Source organism: Aspergillus niger (genome assembly GCF_000002855.4).
Source record: "Aspergillus niger supercontig An09".
NCBI lineage: Eukaryota > Fungi > Ascomycota > Eurotiomycetes > Eurotiales > Aspergillaceae > Aspergillus > Aspergillus niger.
This window is the reverse complement of record NT_166525.1, coordinates 623,529-651,005: the sequence shown is the minus strand read 5'-3', so window position 1 is coordinate 651,005 and position 27,477 is coordinate 623,529. Positions and strand designations below refer to the sequence as shown.

Genomic DNA, 27,477 nt, shown 5'->3' with positions numbered 1-27,477 from the left:
GCACTACGGCGGTGATGCCTGCAGCTAATGCTAGAGCTCTTTTTTTCCACAATAGGTAGACAGCTGATACGGCATTGACAGTCGCTTCGACGTCATCATCATGGGCGGTTTAGCCCGCAAAAATCATTTTGTTAGTGCATCCTGGAAAGCATCGTCGCGGCTGTTTAGGCAGCAGATACGCTCGGACAAAGAGACCAACCGCATGATGATGCAGCGTCATTATCCTCATCATCACCATCATGAACTATCAGCGCCAGCATGTGCCGGTCGCTTAGTCGGCTACCAACTCAACTCCTGACTGGTGTTACTTACTTTTCCAGGTCGTTTCTTTTACCCGGTTGGTCTGTTCGCGCCGGCGCAAGGAAAATTATCATCGTCGTTATTCGACCCGAGCAACAGCTTCCACGCAGGTTGACTGCTTAGGTGGACCCTTGGGTGTCTATTCCGCGCCGATTATTCGCTATCCGGGAATCCGCCGTGTTCCGGAAAAAAAAGCGCGAGTCGGCGAGACACATGTGTCTCTCTAGGCTAGACTTCAGTCTAGATAGCTAGATTCATGCAGTCTGTCTCTTGGTCGGTGAAATTGATTTCCCCTACGAAGCGCCAGAGGGAATGGGGCCATGTGCGTGATGGAGACCTACTTTTTTCCTTTCTGGAGAGAGGAGGAGGAGGGGGGACCCAGAAAAAGTCAGATTGTGTTACCCTCGAATGAGCCAATCTTGGGATTGGTTCCGACACAGGAACAGTCAACCGAATTGGGAGGGGAGCCAATGGAAGGGCTGAGGGCCGAGGGAAGATGACGATTTTCGGTCGGCGCGCGATGTTTTAGCCCCCCCGACCGCATCCACTCGATCTCCTCAAAAAATTGGGTCCGCCTCTCTCTGCCCCCCCACATGCTTTTTTTCCTTTGCGCCAGCCCCCACCCCGTTTTTTGCCGAGAAAGACTTGTCGATTCTTGGTCGACTCTTGTTCCTATACCAAGGCCAAATACGATGAGCTTCGGTAATTCTTCTCTGGCTTGTCGCCTTGGCGCCGAGTTTTCGCGGTCAGTGCGGGTATACCGGAACGCCATTGACGTAGTTGGCCCGGCAAAAAATGGGGGACTTCACGCAGGGTTTTCCGGGGAGGAGGAGGAGGGGGGGCAATGATGGGGATGGGAGGGGAGGAAAGGATTCGCTACGAGATCTCTGACAGGCACGTTCAGCTGCGCGACCATGGGAAGGAAAGACGATGGCAGATCCGGGCGCATAATCTCCTTACGGGTCTACAGGACTGTCAAGTGTCAGAGTTTGCATTATTGGCAGAGAGAAAATTGGGCAGTGTGATATCTTAGATCCAATTAGCACCGGTGGAGACCATGAGGTGCGACTATGTCGCAGGCTCGCAGCTCACCTTGCAGGATGTCTGTCTGTTAGGAGAGATAATAGTAATATTACTTACTACATCTGTAGCTGCGAAATTCCGCTGCCTGCTCTTGGCTTGTCTCATGGGGATAAACGAAGGATGGATCGATTTTTTTTTTTCATGCAGTGAGCCACGGCTAATCATATTGCTCTGCGCATGTTGTCGGAGGGAAGGTGTTAGGACGGGCCAGCGGACAGTTTGATCTAAGTCTTTTTCCGGCATTCGGTGGAGATGCACATTCGAGAATCATTGGATCAGCCGTGGAATGCTAGCAATTGGCAGATGTCGCTGACAATCGGAAATGGAAGGAGGAGTGAGAGATCACTTGACGAAAGAAGGGTAAATCAACAAGTAGGAAAATAAAACTGCAGCGGTTACATCCTTCTCACACCCTCGGGACGCTAGTTCCATTCGGGCCAAAAACAGAGAGATGATGGAGATGGAGATGGAGACGCGGAGAGAGGGTGATATTAGCCCATAGTATAGACTAGTAGGAGGTGGGGGAAAAGAGAGGGAAAAATTGGGGAGCTGGAGACACCGTCGCGGCCAGAGACGGTGCGGGGTGGAGCATCCCAGCCGACGGTGGAGGATGGCGCCGAATCACCATGCAAAGCCTCCCTCCCAAAGCACCATGAAGGAGGAGCCATTACCCTACCAGTCCCCTCCAGGTTAAACCTCTTTGGGCCAGAGCTTATTCATATCGTTGTAGATATCATTATTAACTTCATGTTTCCATTGGCGCAGGATGTGTCTCGCCTTGCAGGATGAAGGACGCTAGGCGCGGTCGGGAAACCTCAACGGAAACGGCTTCCCGAACGACGGCCGAACCTCGTTGCATTCAAGCCGTCTGCTTTTCGTGACGCGAGGATTCGGGACGGCAGAAGTGGTAGTAGGGGAGGTAAGTTCGCTACGGTATGGAAATATGCTGCGGTTTCATGCTGCACAAAACAAAGGTGATGAACGGCCCCGTCTGAGTCACCCTTGATCACGGGGGATGCGGTTAAAAGATGTGTGGACATTTGGCGGCTGAAATGCTGAACGCACAATGGCGCCCGCATTCAGCCTGCCTACTAGTAGTAACTACACATAGTTACGATGGGCGAAGATTATTCAGCCAACAGCCAGTCAAGCTTAACTAACGAGTTAGGCGAAGTTCCCCGTGGGATTTTGGCGATGCCTTTTCCTCCCTCGCTTAAGTTGCTGCCTTGGGACAGAGAGGACGACCAAATAGGCAGGTCAGCCCTGCGCGGTCAGCTCCACGTTTGGGTTCAGGTTCCCGCAACGATGGACGGGCGCGGCAACGATTGGCCAGGGCGTGCGCGCACGTCCGGTCTCATAGGCTGGCGGCTTTTTCAGGGCAGGATCATGAAAAGTGGAGCCGCACGGTGCCCTCGGGTTGGGTGGTAATGGTTGATGATGATGATGACGATGATGATGATGATGGTGATGGTGGTGGTGGTATGGAGTCGTAGTGGATGGTGGTGGAGGAGATGGTGTGAAGCCATCAATCAGCCCAGAAGGGATGGATGGATGTTGGATAGAGTGGAAAAAGATTACTCGCCAAACCTGTAGGTTAGTAAGTAGATAGACGTAGGGAGATTCTGACCTGTGCTGTACTTTGTTAGTACTGAAAGGACTGAATGGCCAATAACAAAATACAGGGGCCGACCCGAATGTTAGGCTATCTGTGTACAATCCGTGGATGAATGAGACCAGTATGTATGGTTCCCCCTTTTTTCGCTGTGTTCGAACCTTTTTTCCGAATTGTTAAATGCTTTGAATTATTCTTTTCTTTTTCCGCTGGTTTAATCAATAAAATAGAATATTGAATTTTTTTTTTTTTCTTTATCTTTTCATTTTTTTTTTTTTTCTTATTAATTTCCCATTTAGATTACCCAAGGGGGAAAAGGCACCAAGACCGGGCTGCGTGATGTCATTGCTCACTGCATTTCCAGCGCATCCACAAGTGGGCCACGGGACTGCGCCAAAAAAGATGCTTAACCCAGCGTTATTGATGCATCCGGTCCCCTGCTCCACAAAACAAACAATGGTACGGCTCACTATGGGTCTGCGTAGCTTAGTGGAGCTCTCCCTCCTCCTCCTTCTCCTCCTCCTCTCCAGTTAGTTCAGTTCGGGGGATAAGAGATTGTCGGCCAACATGCATGCTTGCCACAACCGACAGGCCTGTCGTTCTTCGAGAAAGTAGATAACCCCCCTTCTTCCCCCCGTCTTCTCCGCGTTGGCTCCAGTCTTGTTTTTTATTTTTCTCTCTTGTGTCACATCACAACTCCTCCTCCTTTCGACCAAGACAACAACAAAAGGAGCAACGCGACAGGAGTCCCTTTTCTTGGAGAGAAGTGAGCGAGTCAACTTAAGTGTTCGATCGCTCCCCAGATTCATTGACCATTGTTCTCATCCATTGGTCATTTTATATATCAACAATACTCTTTTCTATTTCAGCCTACCGTCTCGGTATAGCATCTTTTCACAATGGCGCCGACCTACGCTGGCCTGTCGGGCAGGAAACTGTCCCTGGCCGTCTCGACGATTGCGACGATGGGTTTCTTGCTGTTCGGTTATGATCGTGAGCCTCCCTCGCCGCTATCCCCGATCTAGTCATCGGAATCACATGCTAATTTGAACGTCCAGAGGGTGTCATGTCCGGTATTATCAGCGATACCGCTTTCGAAGACCTCTTCACCGCGACCAAGAACAATTCAACCATGCAAGCCTTGGTTACATCCGTTTATGAGTTAGGTTCGTTGCAACGCCCCTCCTGAGTTACAATGCGCGCGCCCCCCCAATTCTAACGCGTCTCGTCGCATAGGTTGTCTTGTGGGTGCCATGTTCGCTCTCTTCTTCGGTGACAAGACTGGACGTAAATGGATGATCTTCTCGGGTGCCATTGTCATGATTATTGGTGTCGTCATCCAGGTTACCTCGTATGCCGGACACATCCCGCTTCTGCAGTTCTTCATTGGTCGTGTCATCACCGGTATCGGTAACGGCATGAACACCTCGACTATCCCGACCTACCAGGCCGAGTGCTCCAAGACCAGCAACCGTGGTCTGCTCATCTGTATTGAGGGTGGTATCATCGCCATCGGAACTGCGATTGCCTACTGGATTGACTATGGTGCCCACTTCGGTAACAAGGACCTGGTGTGGCGTTTCCCCATTGCCTTCCAGATCTTCTTTGGTCTCATCATCATCGTCGGCATGTGGTTCCTTCCCGACTCTCCCCGTTACCTCATCTCCAAGGACCGCGTCCAGGAGGGTGAGTACGTGCTTGCTGCCTTGGGTGGCTGGGAGATCCATGACCACGAGACCCAGCTCCAGAAGCAGCTGGTCATTGATTCCATTAGAGCGTAAGTTTGCCGGATAATACCTGGATAACGCGTGGCACCAGATGCTAACAGTTCTGTGCAGTTCGAACGCCGCTGGCAAGGATGTCGGATACCGTGACCTTCTCACTGGTGGCCGCTCCCAGCACTTCCGTCGTATGGTTATCGGTTCCTCCTCGCAGATCTTCCAGCAACTCGGTGGTTGCAACGCTGTCATCTACTATCTCCCTGTGCTGCTCCAGGACTCCCTTCACGAGACTGAGAACTTCTCCCTGGTCATTGGTGGTGTCAACATGATTGTCTACGCTATCTTTGCCACTTTCTCCTGGTTCTTCATTGAAAAGATCGGTCGTCGCAAGCTCTTCCTGGGTGGATCTTTCCTTCAGTGCATTGCCATGGTTATCACCTTTGCCTGTTTGATCCCTGGTGACCAGGAGACCGCCAAGGGTGCTGTCTTCGGTCTGTTCCTCTACATGGCCGCTTTCGGTGCCGCTTGGTTGCCTCTGCCCTGGTTGTACCCTGCTGAGCTGTCCCCCATCAAGACCCGTGCCAAGGCCAACGCTGTCTCGACCTGCAGCAACTGGCTCTTCAACTTCCTGATTGTCATGATCACCCCCGTCATGGTCTCCCACATCGGCTGGGGTACTTACCTGTTCTTCGCCGTCCTCAACGGCCTGTTCATCCCCTTCATCTGGTTCTTCTACCCCGAGACCGCCAACCGCAGTCTGGAGGAGATCGATATCATCTTCGCCAAGGGTTACACCGAGAACATCAGCTACGTGCGCGCTGCCCACGAGCTGCCCAAGCTCACCGACGACGAAGTCGAGCAGAAGGCCATGGAGTACGGCTTCGGAGGTGCCAGCGACGAGGAGAAGGTCACCACCGCCGAGGTCTCGGGCTCCAACAGCGCCCGCGAGTCGGAGTAAATGGTGAAGCATGGAAATTTTTTTTTTTGCATGGTCATGAATATAAAATGTTGGAAGCATTTTCACGCTTTTTGATACCAGCTACGCGATTTTAGAGCATAGCCGGCCTCCCTGAGACCACGGTCTAGGGAGTTCTAATCGTTATTATTCCCCCCTGTCTGTTTTTTCTGTTACTTAGTTTTAGTGATACCAGTGCAAAACAGGATCCAATAAGGCATCCTTGCGTGACAGAATTTAAACACTTGTGCATTGACAAACCATTTTCAATCATATACCTTTGTAGTCTCTCCCTAGTGCTTTCCTGAAGGCGACCTCAATATCCCAACGTTGCCAAAGGAAACCACAATTAATGTCTCCAAAGTATCCCTCCAGCCTCAGGCCCTCAGTCCACAAACCGGGATGTACAGGCCAGCCTACCTACCCCAATTAGGCAAGTGGAGAGTTCACTTGCAGCATGTGTCTGTCGCTCCTCCGAGCCATTTTTCAAATTAGGATTTATCTCTTCCCCTAAGTACTTCTCTCTGTCGATCAAAAATGGAACCATACCGATAGGCCAAGTGGGAACATGCAGCTGCAAAGCATCCCGCTGGAGTCAGTCAGTCGGTAAAGGACCGGACCTTAGAGCTGCAGGTCACCTCTCCAGAGTGGATCTGGAAGATCCACCCACAGTATGGTTGAATCACAGTATGCACGGATTAGCAAGTGCGGGGGTGGTGATCGACCTGAATGGTTAGTCAATTCCCTGTGGGTGTCGTAGTGTGGTGGCGGTGGGTTGACAATAGGTGTGTTACAGAATGAGATGACTCCCTTCCACTGGGATAGTATCATGCACTTATGGACCACTCAATTCGGCATCGAGGATGGGGTTTGAGAAGTACTCAGGTAGAGAATAAACACATGGTATCCATCATATATCCAACACAAGGAACGAAATACAATTCATCAACTGAATGGATCAATCCTTCTTTACCTTCAGGCTCTTATCCAAACATTCAACCACATCCTCGACCGTCTGTCCCCGCTGTCGATCATCCGGCTTCTCTTGCCCCAGGATCGGATCGTCCGCGACGGATTGATACACTTGGGCCACGGCGTAGAATCTATCAACACACACAGGTTAGCATCATGATCACCACGAGTGGGGATATATGGGGCACGTACAAATCACTCTCAAACCCCCCATCATCCCTCATCGTATCCCCGATCTCCTTCATTTCCCTCACCCACCGATATGCCTTCGGCGGCATTCCCACCACACCCTTCTCCGCTATACGTAGCGTCGCCGGGTTATATTCCTCCATCAGGTCCTTCAAATGCGGGAGCACGCCCAGCGAATGGGCCGTAGTGAAGGACTGAATAGCCAACGCGAAAAACCCCTTCGTCAGAGACGCAAAGCACATCTTCAACCCGGTCGCTACGCCGATCTTGTCCGAGATGTGTTTGATGTTCAGCGTGCGGGATAACTTCTCGTCTGGGAGCTTCTCGGGGCCAGAGACGATCAAGCTGGGACAATGCCAGGATGGTTCGTTCGGGTTGGTTGGCTGCAATGGCCTGGGTGGACCGCCCACGATGCCCCCGTCGATGTAGCGGAGGTGCGATGATGATGCTGACGCTTCAGTAATCACGGACTCTATCTCGCGCGCTGTCTGTGGTGACACGGCGTTCAGATCGATCACCCATAGCGGGGTATCGCGGACCGCGGGCCGCGCGGACGATGCTTCCACGATGCGATGGGCGGTTGTGAGTGCGTCCCGTGGTGGGACGATGGAGAGGAGGCAGTCGCTTTGGTCGACGAGGTCTTGCATTGAGGGGCGGAGCTCGATGCCTGCTTGCCATGCTCGGCGTTGAGTTGCGTCGCTGTTATGAATATGTGGTTAGCTGCGATGACATCTGGACTGGAAATATTGATTATACCTCCGATCGGCCGCATAGGTTAGGACTCGGTAGTGGTGGGCGATTAGGAGCTGGGCAATGCCCAGACCCATCTCTCCGATGGAGATGATGCCGATTGCTTCGAGGGGATAAGACATTGTGTCAATGATTGTGGTAGATTTACGAAGAGGAAGGTGAAAGAAATAAGAAAGGAGGATGATGATAATGGCTGATAGTCGTGAGGGGTAGCTTAGATTCGGGCCCTAATCCTCAGCCCTGTCCCTCCCACGGGCTTTTATCCTCCGTGCCGGGGTGGCACGGACAGTCACGCCATTCATATCACCACTCGGTAGACAGATAGTGATGCTGACTATCATACAATGTTGGATGATTAGGATATGGAATGGATGTTTTCTACTGGCTGGGAGTGGACTTTGTAGGTGCGTGGAGTGACTGCAATTGAATGGTCTCATGGCTGTCGTGCAATGGTAGTCTTAGAGTGGGATGCTTTAGATGAAGATAGTGTTATCTTTGGTTGTAACGACTCTTGTTCTTATCGCTTCGTTCAATATAATACTGAGGCGCGTTCTCACGTAAATATGGCTAGCTATCCTAAATTCTGAGGAAATACTGTAGGCAGGCAGAGCATCTGCTGATTTTGTCTTATAACATGTCTTCGGGGTAGCTATCAGGAGAATGAATTCACATCCTCTTACTCTGATGTAGTGCCTATTGCTCGATATATGGGAAATTTCCTACCTCGATCGTTTATAATACCTCGGATGTTTTCTGCATGTCAACCAAAATCCTGGCCGTTGTAAGGCCAAAAAAGCTATCTCAGACACCCGCAAGCCCTTGCCCTTTTGAAAATGTTCCGGAAGCGTATAAAAGGATAAAAAGACACTGACAATAATGAATTGGGGCTTTTTACTTCGTCAAGAAAAGTGCCATGTTGCTAGTGAGCCTGATGACCTTGACGTGCATATGCTCACGTAGCAGTGTTCTGAACACTTGATCCCACTATACGTGCTAAATGAGTACGCAGAACACATAAAACACTATCAGACACCCCCGGCAACCTTTCCAATGTAGCTTGGCTGGCATTGAAGCCAATTTAGCTCTTAAGAAGGACGGTCAGTGAGCATAATGTCGGAACAAGGACACACGTTGTAGGTGATATGATATTATCAAGCGGATACAGCAAGACCATGATGAAATGGAAGCACGGAGACGACCGACTGATAAGGACCTGACCAGAAGTAGCACAGGGAGAATTGGATGATCATGTAGGAGCAGAATATAAGACACGAAGCTCAACCAGGAGAAGGAAGATCTGAAGAATGGGTTTTATGAGAGGAGCAACACCACACAGACGAGAAAGACGGTGGAGAAGTAAGAAGCCGAGCAGCAAAACCTGTGATTTCTGATATTCCGAATCGTGCAGTGTTATGAACGCTAATTCGCTCGCCCTGTTGTGCTGTCTGATGCGGGCCTGGCTTTATGATTCACTGCGGTCCTGAAAGAGAAACTCCTCCTCCGGTTAGTTTTTGCCTTTGCCTCAGCCGAAAGATATCATGACGAAGGCATAGATAATCAAGGAAAACAGCCCTTGTCAGTCTTCATCATCACATGGGATCCAAGCTGTCTTTTAGTGATAGCGGGTCGAGGTTTCTGTGGCCAACAAACACTACCAATGACCCTTCTGTTTAGGACATGGCTATCAAACTTCTCTTCTTATCATGCCAATGCAGCCAAGGAGTCGTAGCTTCCTCTTTTGACTTGTTGATGGGCAGCTAGGCCACAGCTTGCATCGCGTGGCAAGCTGTAGGACTCCGGACCTCATGTTACCGTGAGATTAAGAACTCCGAATGGCAAGCCATCAGAAATGAGTCAATAGGCTTGCCGTCTCAACTTATCAGTTACTCCAGCAAACGCAAAGGCAATCACAGATAGTGTTATGTGACCGAACATGCAGCAGTCGGCCTATTATGTATACCCTTGTTGCCAACTCTCTTCACCGCGACGCTAGCACATCCCTTTGATGTGAGCGAGATCTACATACTCGTGACAAATTCTGAAGGTCGATCAGTAGTTACACACATGGTGGGGTTCAAAGATGCCTGCAATGTCACCTGCAGTGGATCGAAGCAGGTCCAGAGGATTCAGATGACTTCCTGCGATCGCAAATGTCATCCAACACATGGACTGGATCTACCGAATTCGCTCCAGCATGGCAAATATCCGTAGAAAATTGTGCTAATTGCTTTTCAGATCGGTATCCTCCTGTCGCCAATGAGCATCAGAAGACATAATACAGGCCAAGGATACTTTGCTTTGTCGATGTGAATGAGTTCGGTTTAACAGTTGACATAACAGAAGACCTGTTAGCGCGCATCACGAAAGCATGGTCAAACCTTCGAGAGATGGTCTCTTTCTGACCTCGAACTGTAGTGCGTGTCATCCGGCAAGTTACACCGTCGGCTCGAAATGACGCACACTCGATGGCTACACGACAGCTTGCTATGCGCACTAGTGCGGATTAGCAAAAGAAGCAAAAATGATACAGATAGGAGCACAAGAAAATTTCACGCTGGCCGCCTGAGCGACGCAGGAACAGCCACCTCGCATGGGACAAATCTACGGCACGGCGAATAACATATGTTATTCTACGACGACTCCTCTCAGCGTAATTCAACTCCCCTCCGATGGGACTCGTCATCATGCAAATTCCCGCAATCCTCCTTAATGTCTATCATCCCTTGCCTCAAGATGACACAGTGGCTGCATCGTGGCTGGATTGTTCCCGCGACCGCAGCAAGTGCATATCATAAATGCCAGCGACTACCAAGCTTCTCCTTGATCGCTGATGCACGTTAAGTAGTACCCAAAAGCAACGACGTCTGACCATTGACTCGCTAACGGCGCAAATCAGGAAAAAGCAGGTGTTCCGGGATACTTTGATCGCCAGCGGAGTATCAAAATCACTGCAGAGGGAGCCCCTAAAGGGATAGTGCTAACCCAGGGATGGTCGATCTCAACCAGGAGCCCTCGTTCCCTAGTGATTCAACCCTCCGCGGCCGTGGGAAGCTGATGTTTCATCGAAGATCCATAGCATCCCCAACAGAGCCCGGCATGCCGGTCATTGCTGCCTAAGTTGACATGCCGACGTTGGCTGGTAACTATTTGCCTATGGGCAACGAGCTTAGAGAACAGCAGACGAATGGCAAGCTCAAGAGCTCCCAATCCATGTGCAGGAACTGGGTGATCGACAAGTACGGGATGTGCAGCCGGGCAATCATCCGACGCAATCCCAAACCATCCAGCTCCCCAGCCTTGAATAGTTCCGCCGATCCGACCGATCAGTTTGCGACACGATGATGCGGCCCTGTCGATCATCAAACCCGGGGAGGGAATGCTGAAGGCCAGAAGCAAAGCTGCGCGATTCACATGCCAGCCAGAAACCATCGGAAGGTGGTCAGTGCGTTTGCAGTTGATACGACAGTCCACCAAGCCCTTATCGTAGGTCACTGATGGCGACATTGCTGCGACCTCATCACACACCGCAACACGATATCTTGTCAAGTTGGGCAGCTAGGTTGTAACAGAGCAAATGATAGCAGCAGCACGCGATAGAGCTGCAGCGCTCTGGAAATCGAAATCCGATTGAGACTGGGCTAGATCAGCCGTGGATCAACCATGGATGCTTGGGATCCACACGGATGAGCGACGCGCAAACCACCGCAAGGGATTCCAGCCCACCATTGCTGTTAGCGGTGCAAAATCTTATCGCTAGCGTCACTGTGTGGCCACGGCCCGGTTTATCAAACGGCCTGGGACTGGCTGAGGCCGAGTTCACGACGATGGATGATGGCTCATTGCTGCCCATTTTTCGAATTTTTCAGCGCCTTATAAATCTCGAGACCCAAAAAGCAAAGGAAGCACCCTGATACTCCGCTGGCCCGGTCCACTTTGCCTCAGCGGTGACGGAGACCTGATCCCGAAATCCCATAAAAACAATCGCCAGACCGCAGGCGGGTCGGGACCCTGAAGTGCAGCAATCCTTGTGCCAAATTTTTCCTTTTTACCCGGTGGTTGTGCCTCTCCAAAGGATGCCGTCCGACCAGCCCTACCCGACCCGAGAGGATGATGCCTCCCGATCCCCGAGTCCAAGCAATGACAAGAACAAGGCCGCCGTTGAAGTGACGCAGACCAGCCTGGACTCGGCTCCAATGTCTGGGCGATCCTCCCTCTCACTGACCGATCAAGCCAGCAGTAGTAAATTCGCCTCCACCCCCGCGACCGGAGCTCAAACCCCGGATCCGTTGTATGCCCACCTCGCCGGCCACGACGACACGCTCAAGAAATTCCCCCAGATTATTGCGCGCGCCCGAGACGACAGTGAAGATGAATCTTATGAGCTACCGGTTGGGCAACACAATCGCGGCGATGCGGATCCTACCGATGGCCAGCACCTCAGCTACCGCCGGCCTTCTATGGTGGTTGCTCAGGGCAGGGACTTCCCCGACGAGGCCGGCTCTCCACCCCCCAAGCCCACCCAGGGTCGTCCGCCGGAAATCAGCAGCTTTGGTGCCGAGATCGTGTTGATCGCGGTCTGCTCCGCAGGTCTGATGTTGTTCTCCTTCCTCCTGGGTGATGTGCTCGCTCCGCAGCTCCAGTTCCGGCAAGCCCTCGGCATCACCAATACCGAGTTGCCTTGGCTTGTCGGCTCCTTCAACGTCGCCAATGGCCTGTCCGTCGTGGTGTCCGGCTCGTTGACCGACCTGACGCCTCCCAAAGCCCTGATGGTTGGGGCCTTCATCTGGCTCACTGTCTGGAACATCATCGGCGCCTTCTCCGTCCATCCCTCCCGCTATGTACTCTTCTTCGTGGTGCGTGCCATGCAGGGCCTGGCCATCGGTGTCTTGGTCTCCGGTAGCATGAGCATCCTCGGCCGCGTCTACAAGCCAGGAATTCGCAAGAACCGCGTCTTCTCCGCCATGGCCGCCTGCGCCCCATTCGGCTTCTCTCTGGGCGCCATCGAAGGCGGTCTCCTCTATCAGAATCTTCCTTGGATCTTCGGCTGCAACGCCATCATCACCGCCATCTGTGCCGTAGGCGCCTACTTCTCCATCCCCCCGCTGCGCCCCATGGCAGACTCCGCCGGAGGTGAAGTGCCCTCGCTGCGCCAGTTCGACTACCTCGGCGCCGCCTTCGCCGTCGGCGGCTGTGTCTGCTTGCTCTTCGGACTCACCCAGGGCGGCGTCACCGACTGGTCCGTATATACCTGCGTGCTCACAGCGGTGGGCATTGTCCTGCTCATCGGCCTCTTCATCGTAGAGCGCTACGTACCACGCCCTCTGATCCCGAACCGCCTCTGGAAGACCAAGGGGTTCACCCCGCTCATGATCGCCTACTTCCTGGGCTTCGGATCTTTCTTCGGCGCCTGGCAGTTCTACGCCATCCAGTTCTGGCTGCGCATCCAGCACGCCAGTCCCATCGATGTGGCGCTATACCATCTCCCAAACGCCATCTTCGGCGTCATCGCCACCTGGGTAGTCAGTCGCACCTTGCATCTTGTCCCGGGCCATTACATCTACACCATCTCCATGTTCGCCTTCACGCTCGGTCCGGCCTTCTTCCTCCCGCAGAGCCCTACCACTACGTACTGGGAATTGTCCCTGCCTGGAGTTGCCCTCGTCACTTTCGGCCCCGATCTGGCTTTCGCGGCCGCTTCCATCTTCATTACTAGTAATGTGGCGCGCTCGTACCAGGGCAGTGCTGGGAGTCTGCTGGTCACGAACCAGAACCTGTCGTCGGCGATTATTACTAGTGTGGCGGATGCGATTGGCACGCGGGTCGATAAGCAGGCCGATGGAAGTGTTGGGCTTAGTGGGCTGCGTGCTATTTGGTGGTTTGCGCTGGCGTGTCAGTTGCTGGCGGCGCTGGTTACGGTGACGTCGGTGAGGATACCCAAGGAGGAAGAGAAGGAGCACGTTACTTAATTGTCTGATGGTCATGTATGTTCAATATTTGGTTTGGTTTTTCGGGTTTATACGGTGCATTATAGAGTAGATAGATGGCTGGGAACTACAATATATACATAGATTTCGGGTCTAATGGATTCAAATATACAATAATACTTACTATAGTACTCTTCCCCCCTCGTGATCCACCACCGGCAAAGGCAAGTCCCTATGCAACCTCTCCCGAATTCTCTCCCCATCTTCACCATCCAACAACCCCCTTCTCAACAAGAAATCCACCACCACGACCGCACTATTCGGCTTAAATCTCCCCTCCCCCAGCGCCTCCTTTACCTCCTGCACTTCCCAAAGCCTAAAATCCTCCACCTCGCTATCACTCGGCCTCGGAACTACTCCGCTTTCCAACCGCAACTCATACAAATACTCCACCTCAGGTTGCAACAGCTCCATGCCCCCCTCCATGTTAACATGAAAATACGAAATCCGATCCACAAACCTCATCTCCCCCCGCATCAAGTCCCCCGGAATCCCCGCCTCCTCGGTCGCCTCCCGCATGATGGCCTCCCGCGGAGGCAGCCCCGTACTCAGTCCCCCGGCGGCAGTGGTATCCAACATACCGGGGTAGGTCTGTTTAAGAGAGGAGCGTTTGGCGATCCAGAGGAGTGGTGTGTTGCTGTCTTGGGGTTGGGTATAGCAGAGCATTTGCACGCCGTAGGTTACTATACCGAAGAGGGCGCTCGCGGCACGCTCGATCTCCAGGATGATGGTTCCGTCTGGGCCGTAGAGGGGGAAGGTCTCGTTGCGCCAGCCGCGGAGGATACCGTGGGAGACGAGGGCCTGGAGGGTGGGGAGGAGGATGGCGGTGCGGGTGGAGGCGGTTGCGGTGGGAGGTGTGAGGAGGGTGATTGTGTTGGTGGAGATGGACCAGGTGTTTGATGGCCAGGGGAAGGTAGTTATTAGCTCATTGGGGATGTAGCCTAGGGTTTGGGGGATGCCGGTGATCCGGAAGGCGTGGTAGTTTTGGAGGATAGGGTTGTCATTGCTCGTGGTGGGGTAGGGGAAGCTGGATAGGGTGGTTAGATGGGATTGAATTGAATGGAAATTGATGAGATAGGGGACTTGCTTGTCGAGGTCGGCTACGACCTGGTACATTGATGTTGATGTTGATGTTGGCATACTGTATGTCTTAGTTGCAGTAGTGGGTGTTTATTGAGTACAGATGCGGGGGATATCAGGGTCTATCCAGGTGGACAAAGTAATGCTATCAAACTAGCAGACTAGCTACTTGCTAGTTTCCTCACTAAACTACGCTGTAGCTGTTAGTGATCGGGCCGAGCTCAGGCTGGCCGCATTGTTCCTCTGCAGAGATCATCAGATCGGAAATTTTAGCTAGCAGTGACCCGCAGATACTGAAGTACTGATGGTGGGAGCAGCAGCAATAAAAGAATGGAACCCTATTAAGTTCGGAACTGTGAAAGAAAGGGCGAATCGAGTTCTACTTTCCCCTAGCGTTGAGTTAGATGGCATATAATAGCATGTCCAAGTATAGCTGGTCCGATCACGTGCACTAGCCTTGGCCAGGTGGAATCCACGAAATGAAGTCATTCAGGAACAGCCCACATCGCCTCACTTTTCCCTCCATCATCCGTTCTTTATTTCACTCACATACCACCATAATTTCCCCTACACCTCCCTGAACATATCCAATTACCGTGGCGCCCCAGCAACTCCCTCGCTTTCGCTGGCGCTCCCCCCGGGCCCCTATCAGGCCACCCCTTCCTCCTCCGCCCCTCCGCTTCCCAGCAGCTCGCCATTCGAGAACAGGGAAACTCTTCCGCCATTTCCTTCGCTTCCTGTTCGGTCCACACGCCCCCCTCCGTGCGCAGTCTCGTCTCTGGAGTCTCCGTCACGAAACGATCCCCGCTCTTCGACATCGAGCACAGGCAGGACTATACCGGGCTTTAGTGAAGCGGCAGGCGAGACTCGCACGCAAACGGGACTCTGGTCGGAAGGGTATCCTTGGTTACCTGAATAGAAAGGGGAGCCGCTTGGCTGGTCGGTCGGCTTCTGCGACAGGTGGTTTTGTACATAGGAGGCTGGCGCAAAGCACCGGAGCTTTGCGAGCGGGGAACAACAAGAGCTCAGGCTTCACGCCAATGTCACAGTACGAGCCGTCATCCTCGTCATCATGGGGCTCTAGTACTGGTCGGGAGCGGGGAGCGCGCCGCAAGAAGGTCTTTGACTACCTGAAGGCTGCCAATGAGCTGCGCCAAACCTATGCTGCGCAATGGTCGGCGCAGATCAGCGGTCAGAGCGACTATGACGACTACCGTGATACCCCGGGCGCATTTCCCGACATCGAGATTGCGCGATCCGAGTTTGAAGAGATGGTGATATTTCCGAGCTATGCGAGACGGTTGGTGAAGCATGAGCAGCTGGATCCATACTATAGCCGCCGTCGAGGATCAAATGCCACTATCGAGGAGTATCGGGGCGAGTCAGATGGCTTTGGCACAGGCATGCCGGTTTGGGATGAGCTGGAAGAGGAGAATGCGATCGTTGCAGTCGATGTGCGTGGCTGGGTATACGCACCTCATCGCGGGCCGATGACTCGAAAACATCGTCTGATGGTCGCTCTCGCTAGAAAGCTCAGCGGGGTGCCAGCTCCTATAAGCAGCACGAATGATGGCGATGAACATAATGTGAATGATTCTAAGACTGAGAAGGGGGATGAAGAGCTGGTCAATACCGAGGCACAGTCGATCATCAGGCAGGCCGAAAAGGGGGCTGATCCGGTATGGAAAGACAGCGCAGAGAATCGTGACGCCCAGAATACTCCCGGACGCCCTCTCCAGAGGGCAGCAACGACACCGCTGAGCAAGGATGAACTCTCCGTCGCCAATGCACACCTTCTGGAACGGTTACGCCCCTTTTTGACCAACCCGGTAACGGGCATTCCCGTCACTGTGTTCTTCTTCAACAACGACAAAAGCCAGTCGAGGAGCGTGATGACTGACGAGTCCGGCCACTTTCGGCTACGAGCGTCGCTACCCTTTATACCGACTCACGCCCGTGTGCTAGCCTCCGAGGATCTCTCCGCCGTGAAGGAGATCAAGATCATCGAGCCCACGGGCGTCAGCCTTATCAGCGACATCGACGATACAGTGAAACATTCTGCTATTGCCAGCGGGGCCAAGGAGATGTTTCGCAACACTTTTGTCCGCGAACTGAACGAGCTGACAGTCGACGGTGTCACTGACTGGTACAGCAAGCTGGCTAAGATGGGAGTCGACATGCACTATGTCTCTAATGCCCCATGGCAACTGTATCCGCTTCTGGAACGCTACTTCAAGCTCGCCGGCTTGCCCCCGGGTTCTTTCCACTTGAAACAGTACAGTGGTATGCTTCAGGGTATCTTCGAGCCTACGGCAGAAAGGAAGAGGGGCTCCCTGGAGCAGATTTTGAGAGACTTTCCTACCCGCAAGTTCATTCTCGTTGGAGACAGCGGTGAAGCGGATTTGGAAGTCTATACCGACATCGTTCTAGCAAACCCGGGGCGGATCCTCGGGATCTTCATTCGCGACGTTACCACCACCGACCGGAAGAAATTCTTCGAGAAATCAGTGGATGACTTGGAACATGACTTGAACCGGAGCCGTAGCACTCCGCAACTTGTGGATGCTTCTGATGCCGTGTCCAAACGTCCGGCATTACCGCCTCGGCGGCCCGTGGGAACGGCCGATCCGTCCGCGGATGCCGTGAGCCTCGACAACGCCGACTTGATAGATCTTCGAGACGAGGTGGAGCAAAAGGTGTCTTTGGCTGACATGAAGAAGCCCTCCGCCGGGCGCGGACCACCCACGAAACCTTCCAAGCCCTCCGCGTTGCGCTCAGTTTCGACAAACCCAGACCTGAGCAAAGACGATCTGCCCTCACTCCAAGAGACAGCCAAACGCAAACCTGTGCCACCACTACCCCCGCGCCGCTCTTCCACTAAGCCCGACATATCAAACGATAACATACTTGATACCGAAAATGATACGCCTGTGAATAATGCAGCGAGGCAAATGCCCATACGTCCTAAGCCTAGCATACATGATATCCCCAACGAACCGACACGCTCAAAGCAACCACCACCGCCCCCTCCACCACGCAGAACCAATACAGGGGCTTCAACCCCGGGCTCAATCTCATCACAGCAAAGTGCAAACCGCCCAACGCCCCCACCCCTACCTCCGAAACAATCATACCCCGCATCTGCAGCCACAGCAGCGCTACAGTATGCCTCCGACCGTTTGAACTGGTCTCCAACCCCATCGAACATTCTCCGACCAGCCCAGCCGAACTCCTCATCAAGTAGGTCCAGCACTAGTGTGGACAGCAGCACTCCGAACAGAACAGCAGTCCCCGCGGCCCCTCTACCCAACAAACGAGAGGAACTGTGGCGACGTCGCTGGGAACGCGCCCAGGAGCTTCTGGAAAAGCAAGGCGTGGTTCTGGGTAGCTGGCGTGTCGGCCAGGATGCACAGGATGTGAGTTGCTGGTTGGTAGAGGAGGCGCTGAAGGATATGAAACGGGGTTGAGCGAGTCGAGTTGCTAGCGAAGCGATGAATATTTGCCAGCCTCAAGTGTAGAGGCAAGGCCTGGTTGGCCACGTTGCATATACACATACATATATACATAGCCTCTCAGCGCTTTCTGGAGGGTTGTATAGCCTCAGCATGTGAAAAGGAATAAATAGCATTGGTGTTAGGCAGGTTAACGAGCATATAAATTTCCTCTCCCTCTGGACCATCATCTGAGATCTCGAAGCGGATAAGAACCGCTCAGGGAGTAAATATCTGACTGCATAATGCAACTCATACTAAAGTTTTTCCGGCATGTATCAATGCATATTTGCAGCGACCACATAAGACTTCAAATAAGATCCTGCTTCCATACCCTAGTGTATTACGCTTCCAGGTAAATCTCAACTCGCCTTCCAAGTATCTCGCCCAGCTACCCAAACCCTATCAGTAGTCGACTGATACAAATTACGACTTTCACAATCAATAACTGCCTTTCAAATACTGCACAATGCTTACTTGGAAAATCCCATACTTATACAATGGACCCCTCGACCCTTGCTCCTCAGCTCCATCTCACTCAAGAGTATACATCAGCGTCCCCCATCCCAACTGGTCATACCCACCACTAGTAGTTCCATAATCGCCACCACCGCCCTCAGCCCCATCGCCATCCTCAACGACCATATCGCGATACTCCTTTGTGTAAGTGACATCCAGTCCCTTGAGTACACCATAGTGGTTATACAGTAGCTCCCAGATGGGTCTGATGTCTCCGCGGCTGGAATTGCTGATAACCGTCTGGTTGACGTCGTCGCTGTTGTTGTAGGTCGTGTAGGGAACGTCATTGCCGAGGTTGTATTTGGCGACGTATTCCGCTCTTGCGATTGGTTAGTTCTCTATATTTTCGGTATGTTCCATGTTGAGAGGTTTGGGGATAAGGGTATAGGGAAAATGTAATGATCAAGTATAAGAATGGGAGGTAACTCACCCAGCCAGAATGCGATTATCCAGATATTCAAACAGGTCCGTTCCCTGATTGTATGCCGTCTGGGCGATAGGGCCAAGCAGGGCGAAATCCAACATCGAGTGGCCCTGATCCCGCCCGGCCTCCTGGCCCTGACCCAAGGACTCCCCATCAACCTGATACAGCTTCCAGATCGCCTTTTCAATCTGGCCATTCCCAGCTCCGGACTTGAAATAAGTCAACCCCTCATCGAACATGGTTTCGTTATCGGTCAACACCCCAATGGACAGAACCGAGGCGATATTACACAAATCCCAATTCGCCCAGTAATGATCAACAGCCGCGCCATGATGATTCTGCAAGAAATCATGATTAAGGGGATAGAACACATCGACCATCATATCCGCAAAGCGGGTCAGATTCGCACTGGGCCATGCGGAATACGTGCGCATGATCTCGGCAACATTGGCGAATTCGTACCCGTAGATGCCTGCGGCGAGGTACATGTCAGTTGTGCCGGAGATTTCGGTTAGGGTGGAGCTCCATTCATCGAGGATGTTCACGACCACGTCGGCGTAGCTCGTGTTGCCGGTCACTTTCCAGTAGATGGCCATGGCGTAGGCGGCTGCGATGTCTTTGTACAGGGAGGGATAGTTCTCTGTGTGGGTGCCGTCTGCGCCGCGATAGACGATTGTCTTTGGGGATGGCGTGTAGTCCAGGTTGATGTTGGAGCTGTTGGTGAGTTTGTACCAGCCTGTTAGCCATGGTTCGGTGTTGCTGGATACTTTTGAGGCGATGCGTGAGAAATCTGTGGCCGTGTGGAGGAGGCCTGGATGGATGAATGAAGATGTGTCACGGTTGAAGACTCGGGATGATTCTCCATGGCGAGCGGTTGATGCCACCGCCAACGAGGAGAACACTATCGGTAGTGTTAATCTCATACTTAGGAACTCGATTAAGATGCAATGTTTATCTCTGCTTCTGTGACATTCTCTAGTTGTTAAGGGTCCTTGGTCGGGATTGCTTTTAATATATCAAGGCCCGGCCAATTGGCCGGCAGATTAGCCGACATGTCTGACGTTCGTTGAGTTGGGGAAATTAAGATCAACCCTGCGGGTTTGCCGCTTGTAGTTCAAACGGACCGGTAGATGGACCGGCACGCAATGCATATCGAGAAGATACTATCGAATAGGAGGTTCAGGGTCCATCCATCATCTATGTGTGACAGACACTGTGGAGAACAGGACGTAAGCAAGCGGAGGAAGGATCGGCTTCGGCCCCTGAGTACAAACCCGGGGCTGGGTCCGTTACTTGACCCGGCCGTTGGCCGACATTTCCTCCGATCTATCTCTCCTCACAGGACTACACTGTCAGGGTAATAATGCTTTGCAAATTAGTGGATATAGTATAGCCAAAGACATTTCTTCCGTTCATCTAATCTGATCTGCTATAAATAGATCAATGAACTCCTGTTTCCTTCACCTCCAAATCAACCACCCCCTTCTCGTCCACGACGGGGCGTTGATCCACCTCCAATTCCCTTTCGCCTGTCGGTTCCATATTATGATTCCTCACAACGATCCATGTCGGAATAACACACAGTCCTAGAAAATGAAAGTTAGTAAATTTTCGAGATTCAAGTATTCGACCCAACTTACCCAGCAGAATAGTATTCACAGCCATGGGCACCCGTCCACCATACCAATCCCTCGTGTTCAGCCCATAAGAAACTGCCTCACCAAAACTCTCCTGCCCGCGCAACACACCCGTCAACCTGGTCAACTCGGCGATATTATCCGTCATGCTTCCCACCAAATAATACAACCAATTCTGGCCCGTCTGCTGAGCAAAGGTCCACATGAAGAGGACAAACGCGCCCTTAGCGAATCCAGGACTGGTATAATCCATTGTCCCCAAATCAGGGTTCTTTTTATGGGCGGATGTATATTGCTCCTGCACGACCCAGCCAAGAATATACGCCGTCACATGCACAATGATCACCCAGTACCAGCCGTACGTGAGACGTTTCTTAGCGTCGACACGCTTCCAATCCAGCCAGTGAGAGATGATCTGCGAGGCGAGAATCGTAACCCAGTCGGAGAGGAACGCGATAAGCGCACGAGCTCGCACTCCAAAGTAATACGTTTCGAAGTTACCCGAGTATTCATTGAAGTAGACAGCCCAGAAGATTGGGAGCAGAAGGATGACGGTGCGGTTTTTGCATGTTTTCCAGAGTGCTTGAAATTCTGCCTTCCAGGAGTCCTCGACCCGAAGGATGACTGGAGAGCCATCGGCGCGTTGGACTTTGTCGGGCGGGGTGAGAAGTAACGCAACGGGGACAGCCAGACATTGTAGAACGATAAAGACAATGTAGGTAGAGTATCCCACACTTCCTTTGTTCTGGTTCTTGATGTTGAGGGCTAGGACAATCGAATTCCCGATAATGGGTCCGAGGGTGCGCCACCATACCCAGATATTGAGGTATCGGGCTCGTTTCGATGGCTCTGGGTATCCAATGGCGATGGCGCCTTCACTGGCCCAGAAGAGTCCTGCGGAGATGCCGCATGCCACGGCACCGACCAGAACAAGCCAGACGTTGCCGAACCGGTTGTTGGTGTAGAGACCGGCTGCGTAGACGGGGTAGCCGGCGGCGCCGAGGAGAAGGGCCCATTTCAGTCCGATGCGGTTGGCAATGGGCGCGCCGAAGATGCAGAAAATACCCATCAGCCCGAAAACAAGTGCATTGGCGGCGTTCACCAGGAAGGGCTTCTCCTCGCCTCCGGCTCCGAGGGAGTTCATGGCGTTCCATAGCCCGGGGGCGAGGAAGCCCACAGCGCCGATCACGCAGGCATTGAAGAGTGAAGTGCGGTACCACACTCGTTTGAGTGGCGCTTTGGCGCCACTTCCAATCTCAGCGTCAGCCATAGTAAACTGAGATAAATTCTGAGTTTAATGATGGGATTGTTCGAAGACACGTTAAAGCGAGAGGTAGAAGAAAAGACGGCGGCTCGCGAAGGTTATGTACGGCCTGCAAGAACACGCCATTTTCTTAAGCCAGAATTTTCTCTTAAGCGAAGCAACCATAGTCTGTTGTATGTTGCGCTATATTAGGTCATAGAAATGCCGTGATGCATGAGAACGTTCGCAAAGAAGGAATAAGAGGGCGGCCAGAACCGCTGAAAGATGGCTTTCGCAAGCGGCAGAGTCGATGACGAGATTGGAGCTAGTCTCAATCACCAATGGGAAGGCCCCAGCATTGGAGCACGACGAGTTAGTCATTTTATCGTCAAAACGTTGAGATATTGCCATGATTGTAAGACTGATATTGGACAGCAAAACTTCGAAACAACCTTTATCGTGAATATGACATTCATTGCCCACGGTTGGCGCTGGAAATTACTTTCGGCCAGTCCCGATGCGGGGGGAAAGCCAAATTTCGGATGCCGTCAGTTAAAGTTATCAGATAATGAGATTGCAAAACCTTTTGAAGAATCATCAATATTCTTCTAACGTTTTTTTATGTTTCTATCAAAAGGTCTATTGAATCTAAACTTGGCTTAGATAAGTTCTTTCTATTTTTATACAATGTCATGTTTTCTACTAACAGCTGTTAAATCTAATGCTAATATTCTAGTTACTATATATTACAACCCAAATGTCAAAGGATCACTGGGAAGATTGGTAAATGCCTGTGTCAACGCGAAAGGAGTTATATGAGCAAGCGTCGACAACAGAGGATATGATAGGAAACTCACCCAAGAGTCCAACTGTGTCCACCACACTGATCCCTCCAAGTTCTCAATGAATCCGATATCACTATCAGGTTCAAACGGCTGTGCTGCAAGATCTGCCGCCGGTTGCAGACTACCCGAGTAAGCCACAGAGCTATCCAGTGAAATAGGGGAATAGATGCTGTTGAGACCGATCTGCTGCGCTTCTGTTGGTAGTTCATCCCGACGTGTGGCAGGTTTGAGCCGCTGTTGCTCAGACGAATCAACCAAGCAGTCGGCGTCCGGCCCAATCTGTTGGTGGACTTCCTTTCGTAGCTCTTCTAGGATAATGCTGTAGCGGCGGCTCGGACAGTTCTTACGCGTAGCCTCTGCCAAGTGCTGTTGGCACGTCTCTGCCAATCTGAAGAGAGAGCTCAAAGAGGCGTCTCCGGTGCCTGAAGATGAAGTCTTTGGATTGGTTTCGCGGTGTTGTTGGATGATATAGATATAAACCACTGTGATTGCGCAGAAGCACACGTAGTGCGTGAACCAGAATGAATGGATCAAGATGCTCTGTTTGGCCAGGCCGTCTACCAGTTCCATGACCTCTTGAGCGGCTTCCACACATTTGTGCACGAGGTTGGACGCTACGGGATGCGGGGTTGACGGCCTACGTCTCAGATCTGACATGTCGTTCAGCAGAAACGATCTGGTCGCATGGATGACCGCGTGCGAGTAAGCCAGTTGTAACACCTGGCTCTGCCTACAAAGAGGGGGAATGAGGCTGGTTGCGCGCACTCCGTTGAAAAGTGGCGGGGCTGTCGCTTTCCATTCCTCTAATCGGGACGTGAGCCGGGCAGCCGTCTCAAGTGGTGGACTCCGAGACGATGGATTCACTGTGTAGAGCTGTCGAGAGATGTCGCCCAGAATGCGACCAAGCCTGTGCTGTCAGTATCGGCAAACAGACAGGAAGATTGCACGCACTTGAAATGTAGGATGGACGCAATCATCATGCAATCGGCGGACCCAGTGCGTCTCTCCGGGTCCTCCTGCAGCATGTCTTCATCATTGATTTCATCCGGGAGGTCTTGATCGATGTCTTCATCGTGTAATAATCGCGGCCTCCCGAACATCACGCTGAGATACCTGTCCAACATATATGCGCTCCAGAGAAGACGCTTGCGGAGCTCTCGATCCAGATAGGTATTTCCACACTTAGGTAGCCTACCTGGGAATTTTCGATGCAGGCCCAGGGCCGTTACGAGCTGAAGAGCAGTGCCAAATGAATACCAGCATTCATTTGCTCTAGAAGTAGACAGCAAGTAAAGGCACTGACCTAGCCTAGCCTGCACGGTCTCAAGTCGTGGGGGCCCCGATTCCAGGGAGGTCATGTATTTGGAGGCTGCATACCACTGCTCGCTGAGATGGCTCAGTATAAAAAGACCTGAAAGACATGGCAGTCAGTAACTTACCTTCTACACCACCCATCAACCGAACGGTCCGGTTTTTGCTCCTCATAGAGCGTGCCGACAGCAAAAATCATGAGGATGATGGCCGTCCGCACTACCATGGGACCCGTTGGAGGGTTTGCAGAGGAGACGTTGTTTAGGTACACCTGGCAGAGCCACTCTTCTACAATTCCCCGATGAAGAAATCGATACGTCACCATCGAAAAGTCAAAGTAGATGCTTACCAGCTCTTGCGCTTTATCAAACGGGGGAAGTGAGAAAGTAACCTCGCGGTAGTCTGAGTATGGCTTGTCACCAAACATGAACACCGAGGTGTTCCTGGGGGAGGACTCATTCTCCAGGCCATCTGGAATGGCATGTACTTCATCCTGATGTAGGCGACGCCATACTCGGTTGAGAAAGGAGACCCCCGAGGCCGGTCCTAGATAATTGCCTTCGAAGTCGGTCACCGCTGGGTCAGGGGAATTGCGCTGGGAGACCTCATTTCGAGCTTTAGATTGCTGAGGCGAACCGACAGGTACCCTAGGAGACTGTCGCGCGGATGATGAGCGGCGGTGTCCCAGGCTTCCGTCTGCCTGGGGCCCTCTCTTGGCACCGGGACTGTATGCGTGGCCGTCCGCTATTGACGGCGGTGCGGGGAGAGGCTCTGGTGGCAACCCCCGGGAGTAAGCGGCATTATATCGACAGGGCAGATCCAGTCGCATGCACCTGACACATGGAAGCGTTCCCGTACAGCGCGTCTTCTTTTCTTTGCAGTGATCACAGGCGCGCGTGATCTTCTGACGCGGTCCATTGGAGGGTTTGACTGGGGAATCCGACACCCTTCTTGGGCGTTTTGCAGGGATCGAGTCATCCGTGTCAGAGGGGCGACGCCGAGGATTAATCAGGGTGTCTGGGAACAATGCACTGTCCCCTCTTGCTGCCAGCCCTGCGGCCATGGATCCAATGACTCGGGAGTTTCTGGTGGACTCTGCTGTTGAGACATGAACGGTGGATAAGGCTGGATCTTTTTCCGCGGAAGGAGGAATGAGGAAACGGAGGGACCGAGCGAGACAAGCTGACCCCAGATTTCAAGGGCGGAGAGACGTGCAGCAAGCATCGGCGGGGGAAATTTTTCCGGGGAAGCAAGAGATCAGAGAGGGAGAGAGAGAGAGAGATAAGAAACGAGATGAGGGGACAATGCGGGGGCTGAGCCGAACCATCGGAGTTCCGCCGCGGTCTCCTTCCGAAGCTCATGCTGCTATAAGATCATCTATTGGCTGATGTCTGCCACAATACAGTTAGTGATGGCAGTGAGGTCTAGTACTAGAAGCACTATATGTCTCTAGGACGAGAAGAGAGGTGACATTGCAGCAAGAGAAAAGATCGCTGCATTGTACCTCTCGTCGGCTCGTATCACATAATCACGTGATTTGATGACACTCGCCCCTCCATCCGATCGTTGTAACATGGCGAAATACCGGATCCTTCACTGAAGCAGCAGCTATTACTCAGTCTCCGATACTCTCAAAGTATCGAGCTCTGTATTCCACAGGAAGGACATGTAAGGGGGGAAAAAATTAGGGAAGGAAAAGCCAGCCGCCAAACGGGGACGGGTAAATTTCCCCTTGGCACGACCGCCAAAACAGTAACACCGGCTTTAATTCAACCTCACTTCTAGAGACAAAATTTGCATCAATGCCATTAGCAAGCCATAAATCCACTCAATCCCCAAAAATGGAGCAACGAGATAAGGAATCACATAATGGAGGAAGTGGCAAGGCCCCAGAAACCAAACAATTCCAGCATTCGTGGCCTGAGGTGTGTGAACCATTCCCGTGCTCGGCGTACCTACTATAGACATCTGCATGTATCACGCCTCACCATTCTCTTGTTCTGAACGGCGATGCTACGATTTATCTATGCAGGAACACTGTAGATGACTTACACTGTCTATTATCAATATCAGATCTCTAAACAACATGATAACATTCTGTCGTCGCATCTGGAAATGCTGCACCAGGTGAAGAGTCAACTCCACTCACACGGAGAGGAACTGCAATTGGTGTCCAGCATGGTTGATAAGACTAAGAGATTGATTGCTCAGTTTGATATTCTTAAGAAACGAGTGGTAGGTCGTAGCTACTTCGTTCTTTCCTACTTCTGTCCATGTTATGGTTAACCATTCTGGCAGGTGCCAAGTGAGTTTTTCTAATGCTCCTCTGACGGGTATAGTACGGAAATACAGCCTAGTACAAAGAATAGTAACCACCAGTATAGAGCTCAATACAGCAGCTCCAGAGTCGGACACTCGTTCGTCGGAATCCATGTCGACGTCAAGCAGTCGAAAGGACCTGAAAAAAGAACAACTTAAACGTCATGCACACCAAATGCATGACTCGGAAGAAGACGGAGGGACAACAGCAGCGGAAGACCACGATCCCCTAACTGCAAGGTCTTTAGCTGTGCACTCTAGCAAACGAAAGCGTATCGACGAGTTTATTCCAGGAGCCGATGAAGACATAAGGCGCTTTTCCCCCGTGTCAGTGGAGACCGAGGATATCTCAGAAGAAGTACAGCGAAGATTAAGGATCAAGGAGGAACAACGCAAAAGGCGTGGCACCTCGAAAGCAGACAAACGCAAGAGGGACAGTCTGACATCTAACGGAAGTACATCTTCGGTCAGAACCGCGACGAAACATCCTAGGAAGAAGGCCAGAGTTGGGACAAAGTGGAATCGTTAGATGGTGATAAGTCCGGATCTATAACCCCAGGTTACCCCGGACTTACCCCAGACTTACCCGTACACTTTTACTTTAATGTTCTGAGACGCAACTGGGTGAGTCTAGCCCCTATTAATGGGCAAAGGCCAGGCAGGTCGAAATTGGCAAGCAGGGGTCAACACATTTTTCAAACCTTCTTTTGACACATCCAGCCATTTGATCATACTATTGGCTAGCCCTATGTACTTTATGTAACCTTATTGTTAGCGGAGGGGATAATAATAGCACGTTCCTGAGTGACAGCTTGGTCGAATCCATGGTAGACTCCTCGTCATTTTCTATTATAGGCATCTATACTTCGCTCTATTGTAATCCTGAACTCAGGTATACAAAGTTTTCAAGGAGATTCTGGGGGTATAAAGAGAGCCCCCCAGTTCCCAGGGCCATTCTGAAATCTTTCTCTCTTCATCCCCGATGCAAAACGTGAAGGGATCAAATCTGCTTTAACTGTTCTGCGTTGCTTTTAACAAATAC

At 52.0% G+C, this 27,477-nt stretch overlaps 10 protein-coding genes across 10 annotated transcripts; 6 read left to right on the top strand and 4 right to left on the bottom strand.

Annotated features, from left to right (window-relative positions):
- Positions 1-893: 893 nt before the first annotated feature.
- Positions 894-1,148, top strand: An09g02943 (hypothetical protein; the record flags this gene model as incomplete). Its single annotated transcript, XM_059749689.1, has 1 exon — positions 894-1,148. The coding sequence occupies one exon, from the start codon at positions 894-896 to the stop codon at positions 1,146-1,148; it is 255 nt and encodes an 84-aa protein (XP_059601357.1).
- A 1,351-nt stretch (positions 1,149-2,499) lies between these two features.
- An09g02940 (hypothetical protein) lies at positions 2,500-3,335 on the top strand (the record flags this gene model as incomplete). Its single annotated transcript, XM_059749688.1, has 4 exons — positions 2,500-2,719; positions 2,877-2,972; positions 3,066-3,119; positions 3,295-3,335. The coding sequence occupies 4 exons, from the start codon at positions 2,500-2,502 to the stop codon at positions 3,333-3,335; spliced, it is 411 nt and encodes a 136-aa protein (XP_059601356.1).
- A 559-nt stretch (positions 3,336-3,894) lies between these two features.
- Positions 3,895-5,674, top strand: An09g02930 (uncharacterized protein; the record flags this gene model as incomplete). Its single annotated transcript, XM_001393570.3, has 4 exons — positions 3,895-3,988; positions 4,054-4,161; positions 4,232-4,772; positions 4,834-5,674. The coding sequence occupies 4 exons, from the start codon at positions 3,895-3,897 to the stop codon at positions 5,672-5,674; spliced, it is 1,584 nt and encodes a 527-aa protein (XP_001393607.1).
- A 382-nt stretch (positions 5,675-6,056) lies between these two features.
- On the bottom strand, positions 6,057-7,704 carry An09g02920 (uncharacterized protein; the record flags this gene model as incomplete). The annotated part of the gene is made up of 4 exons (XM_001393569.3): positions 6,057-6,260; positions 6,645-6,774; positions 6,836-7,531; positions 7,589-7,704. 4 exons carry the CDS (start codon positions 7,702-7,704, stop codon positions 6,057-6,059), a joined length of 1,146 nt encoding a protein of 381 aa, XP_001393606.3.
- Positions 7,705-12,039: 4,335 nt separating this feature from the next.
- On the top strand, positions 12,040-14,466 carry An09g02910 (uncharacterized protein; the record flags this gene model as incomplete). Its single annotated transcript, XM_001393568.3, has 2 exons — positions 12,040-13,506; positions 13,696-14,466. 2 exons carry the CDS (start codon positions 12,040-12,042, stop codon positions 14,464-14,466), a joined length of 2,238 nt encoding a protein of 745 aa, XP_001393605.3.
- Positions 14,467-15,686: 1,220 nt separating this feature from the next.
- An09g02900 (uncharacterized protein) lies at positions 15,687-18,113 on the top strand (the record flags this gene model as incomplete). The annotated part of the gene is made up of 1 exon (XM_001393567.3): positions 15,687-18,113. One exon carries the CDS (start codon positions 15,687-15,689, stop codon positions 18,111-18,113), a length of 2,427 nt encoding a protein of 808 aa, XP_001393604.1.
- Positions 18,114-18,671: 558 nt separating this feature from the next.
- On the bottom strand, positions 18,672-20,003 carry An09g02890 (uncharacterized protein; the record flags this gene model as incomplete). The annotated part of the gene is made up of 2 exons (XM_001393566.1): positions 18,672-18,975; positions 19,087-20,003. 2 exons carry the CDS (start codon positions 20,001-20,003, stop codon positions 18,672-18,674), a joined length of 1,221 nt encoding a protein of 406 aa, XP_001393603.1.
- Positions 20,004-20,520: 517 nt separating this feature from the next.
- Positions 20,521-21,987, bottom strand: An09g02880 (uncharacterized protein; the record flags this gene model as incomplete). Its single annotated transcript, XM_001393565.1, has 2 exons — positions 20,521-20,666; positions 20,721-21,987. The coding sequence occupies 2 exons, from the start codon at positions 21,985-21,987 to the stop codon at positions 20,521-20,523; spliced, it is 1,413 nt and encodes a 470-aa protein (XP_001393602.1).
- A 691-nt stretch (positions 21,988-22,678) lies between these two features.
- An09g02870 (uncharacterized protein) lies at positions 22,679-25,179 on the bottom strand (the record flags this gene model as incomplete). The annotated part of the gene is made up of 5 exons (XM_059749687.1): positions 22,679-22,684; positions 22,818-23,712; positions 23,757-24,191; positions 24,245-24,387; positions 24,466-25,179. 5 exons carry the CDS (start codon positions 25,177-25,179, stop codon positions 22,679-22,681), a joined length of 2,193 nt encoding a protein of 730 aa, XP_059601355.1.
- Positions 25,180-25,957: 778 nt separating this feature from the next.
- On the top strand, positions 25,958-26,964 carry An09g02860 (uncharacterized protein; the record flags this gene model as incomplete). The annotated part of the gene is made up of 4 exons (XM_001393563.3): positions 25,958-26,041; positions 26,190-26,351; positions 26,415-26,421; positions 26,501-26,964. The coding sequence occupies 4 exons, from the start codon at positions 25,958-25,960 to the stop codon at positions 26,962-26,964; spliced, it is 717 nt and encodes a 238-aa protein (XP_001393600.3).
- Positions 26,965-27,477: the final 513 nt, after the last annotated feature.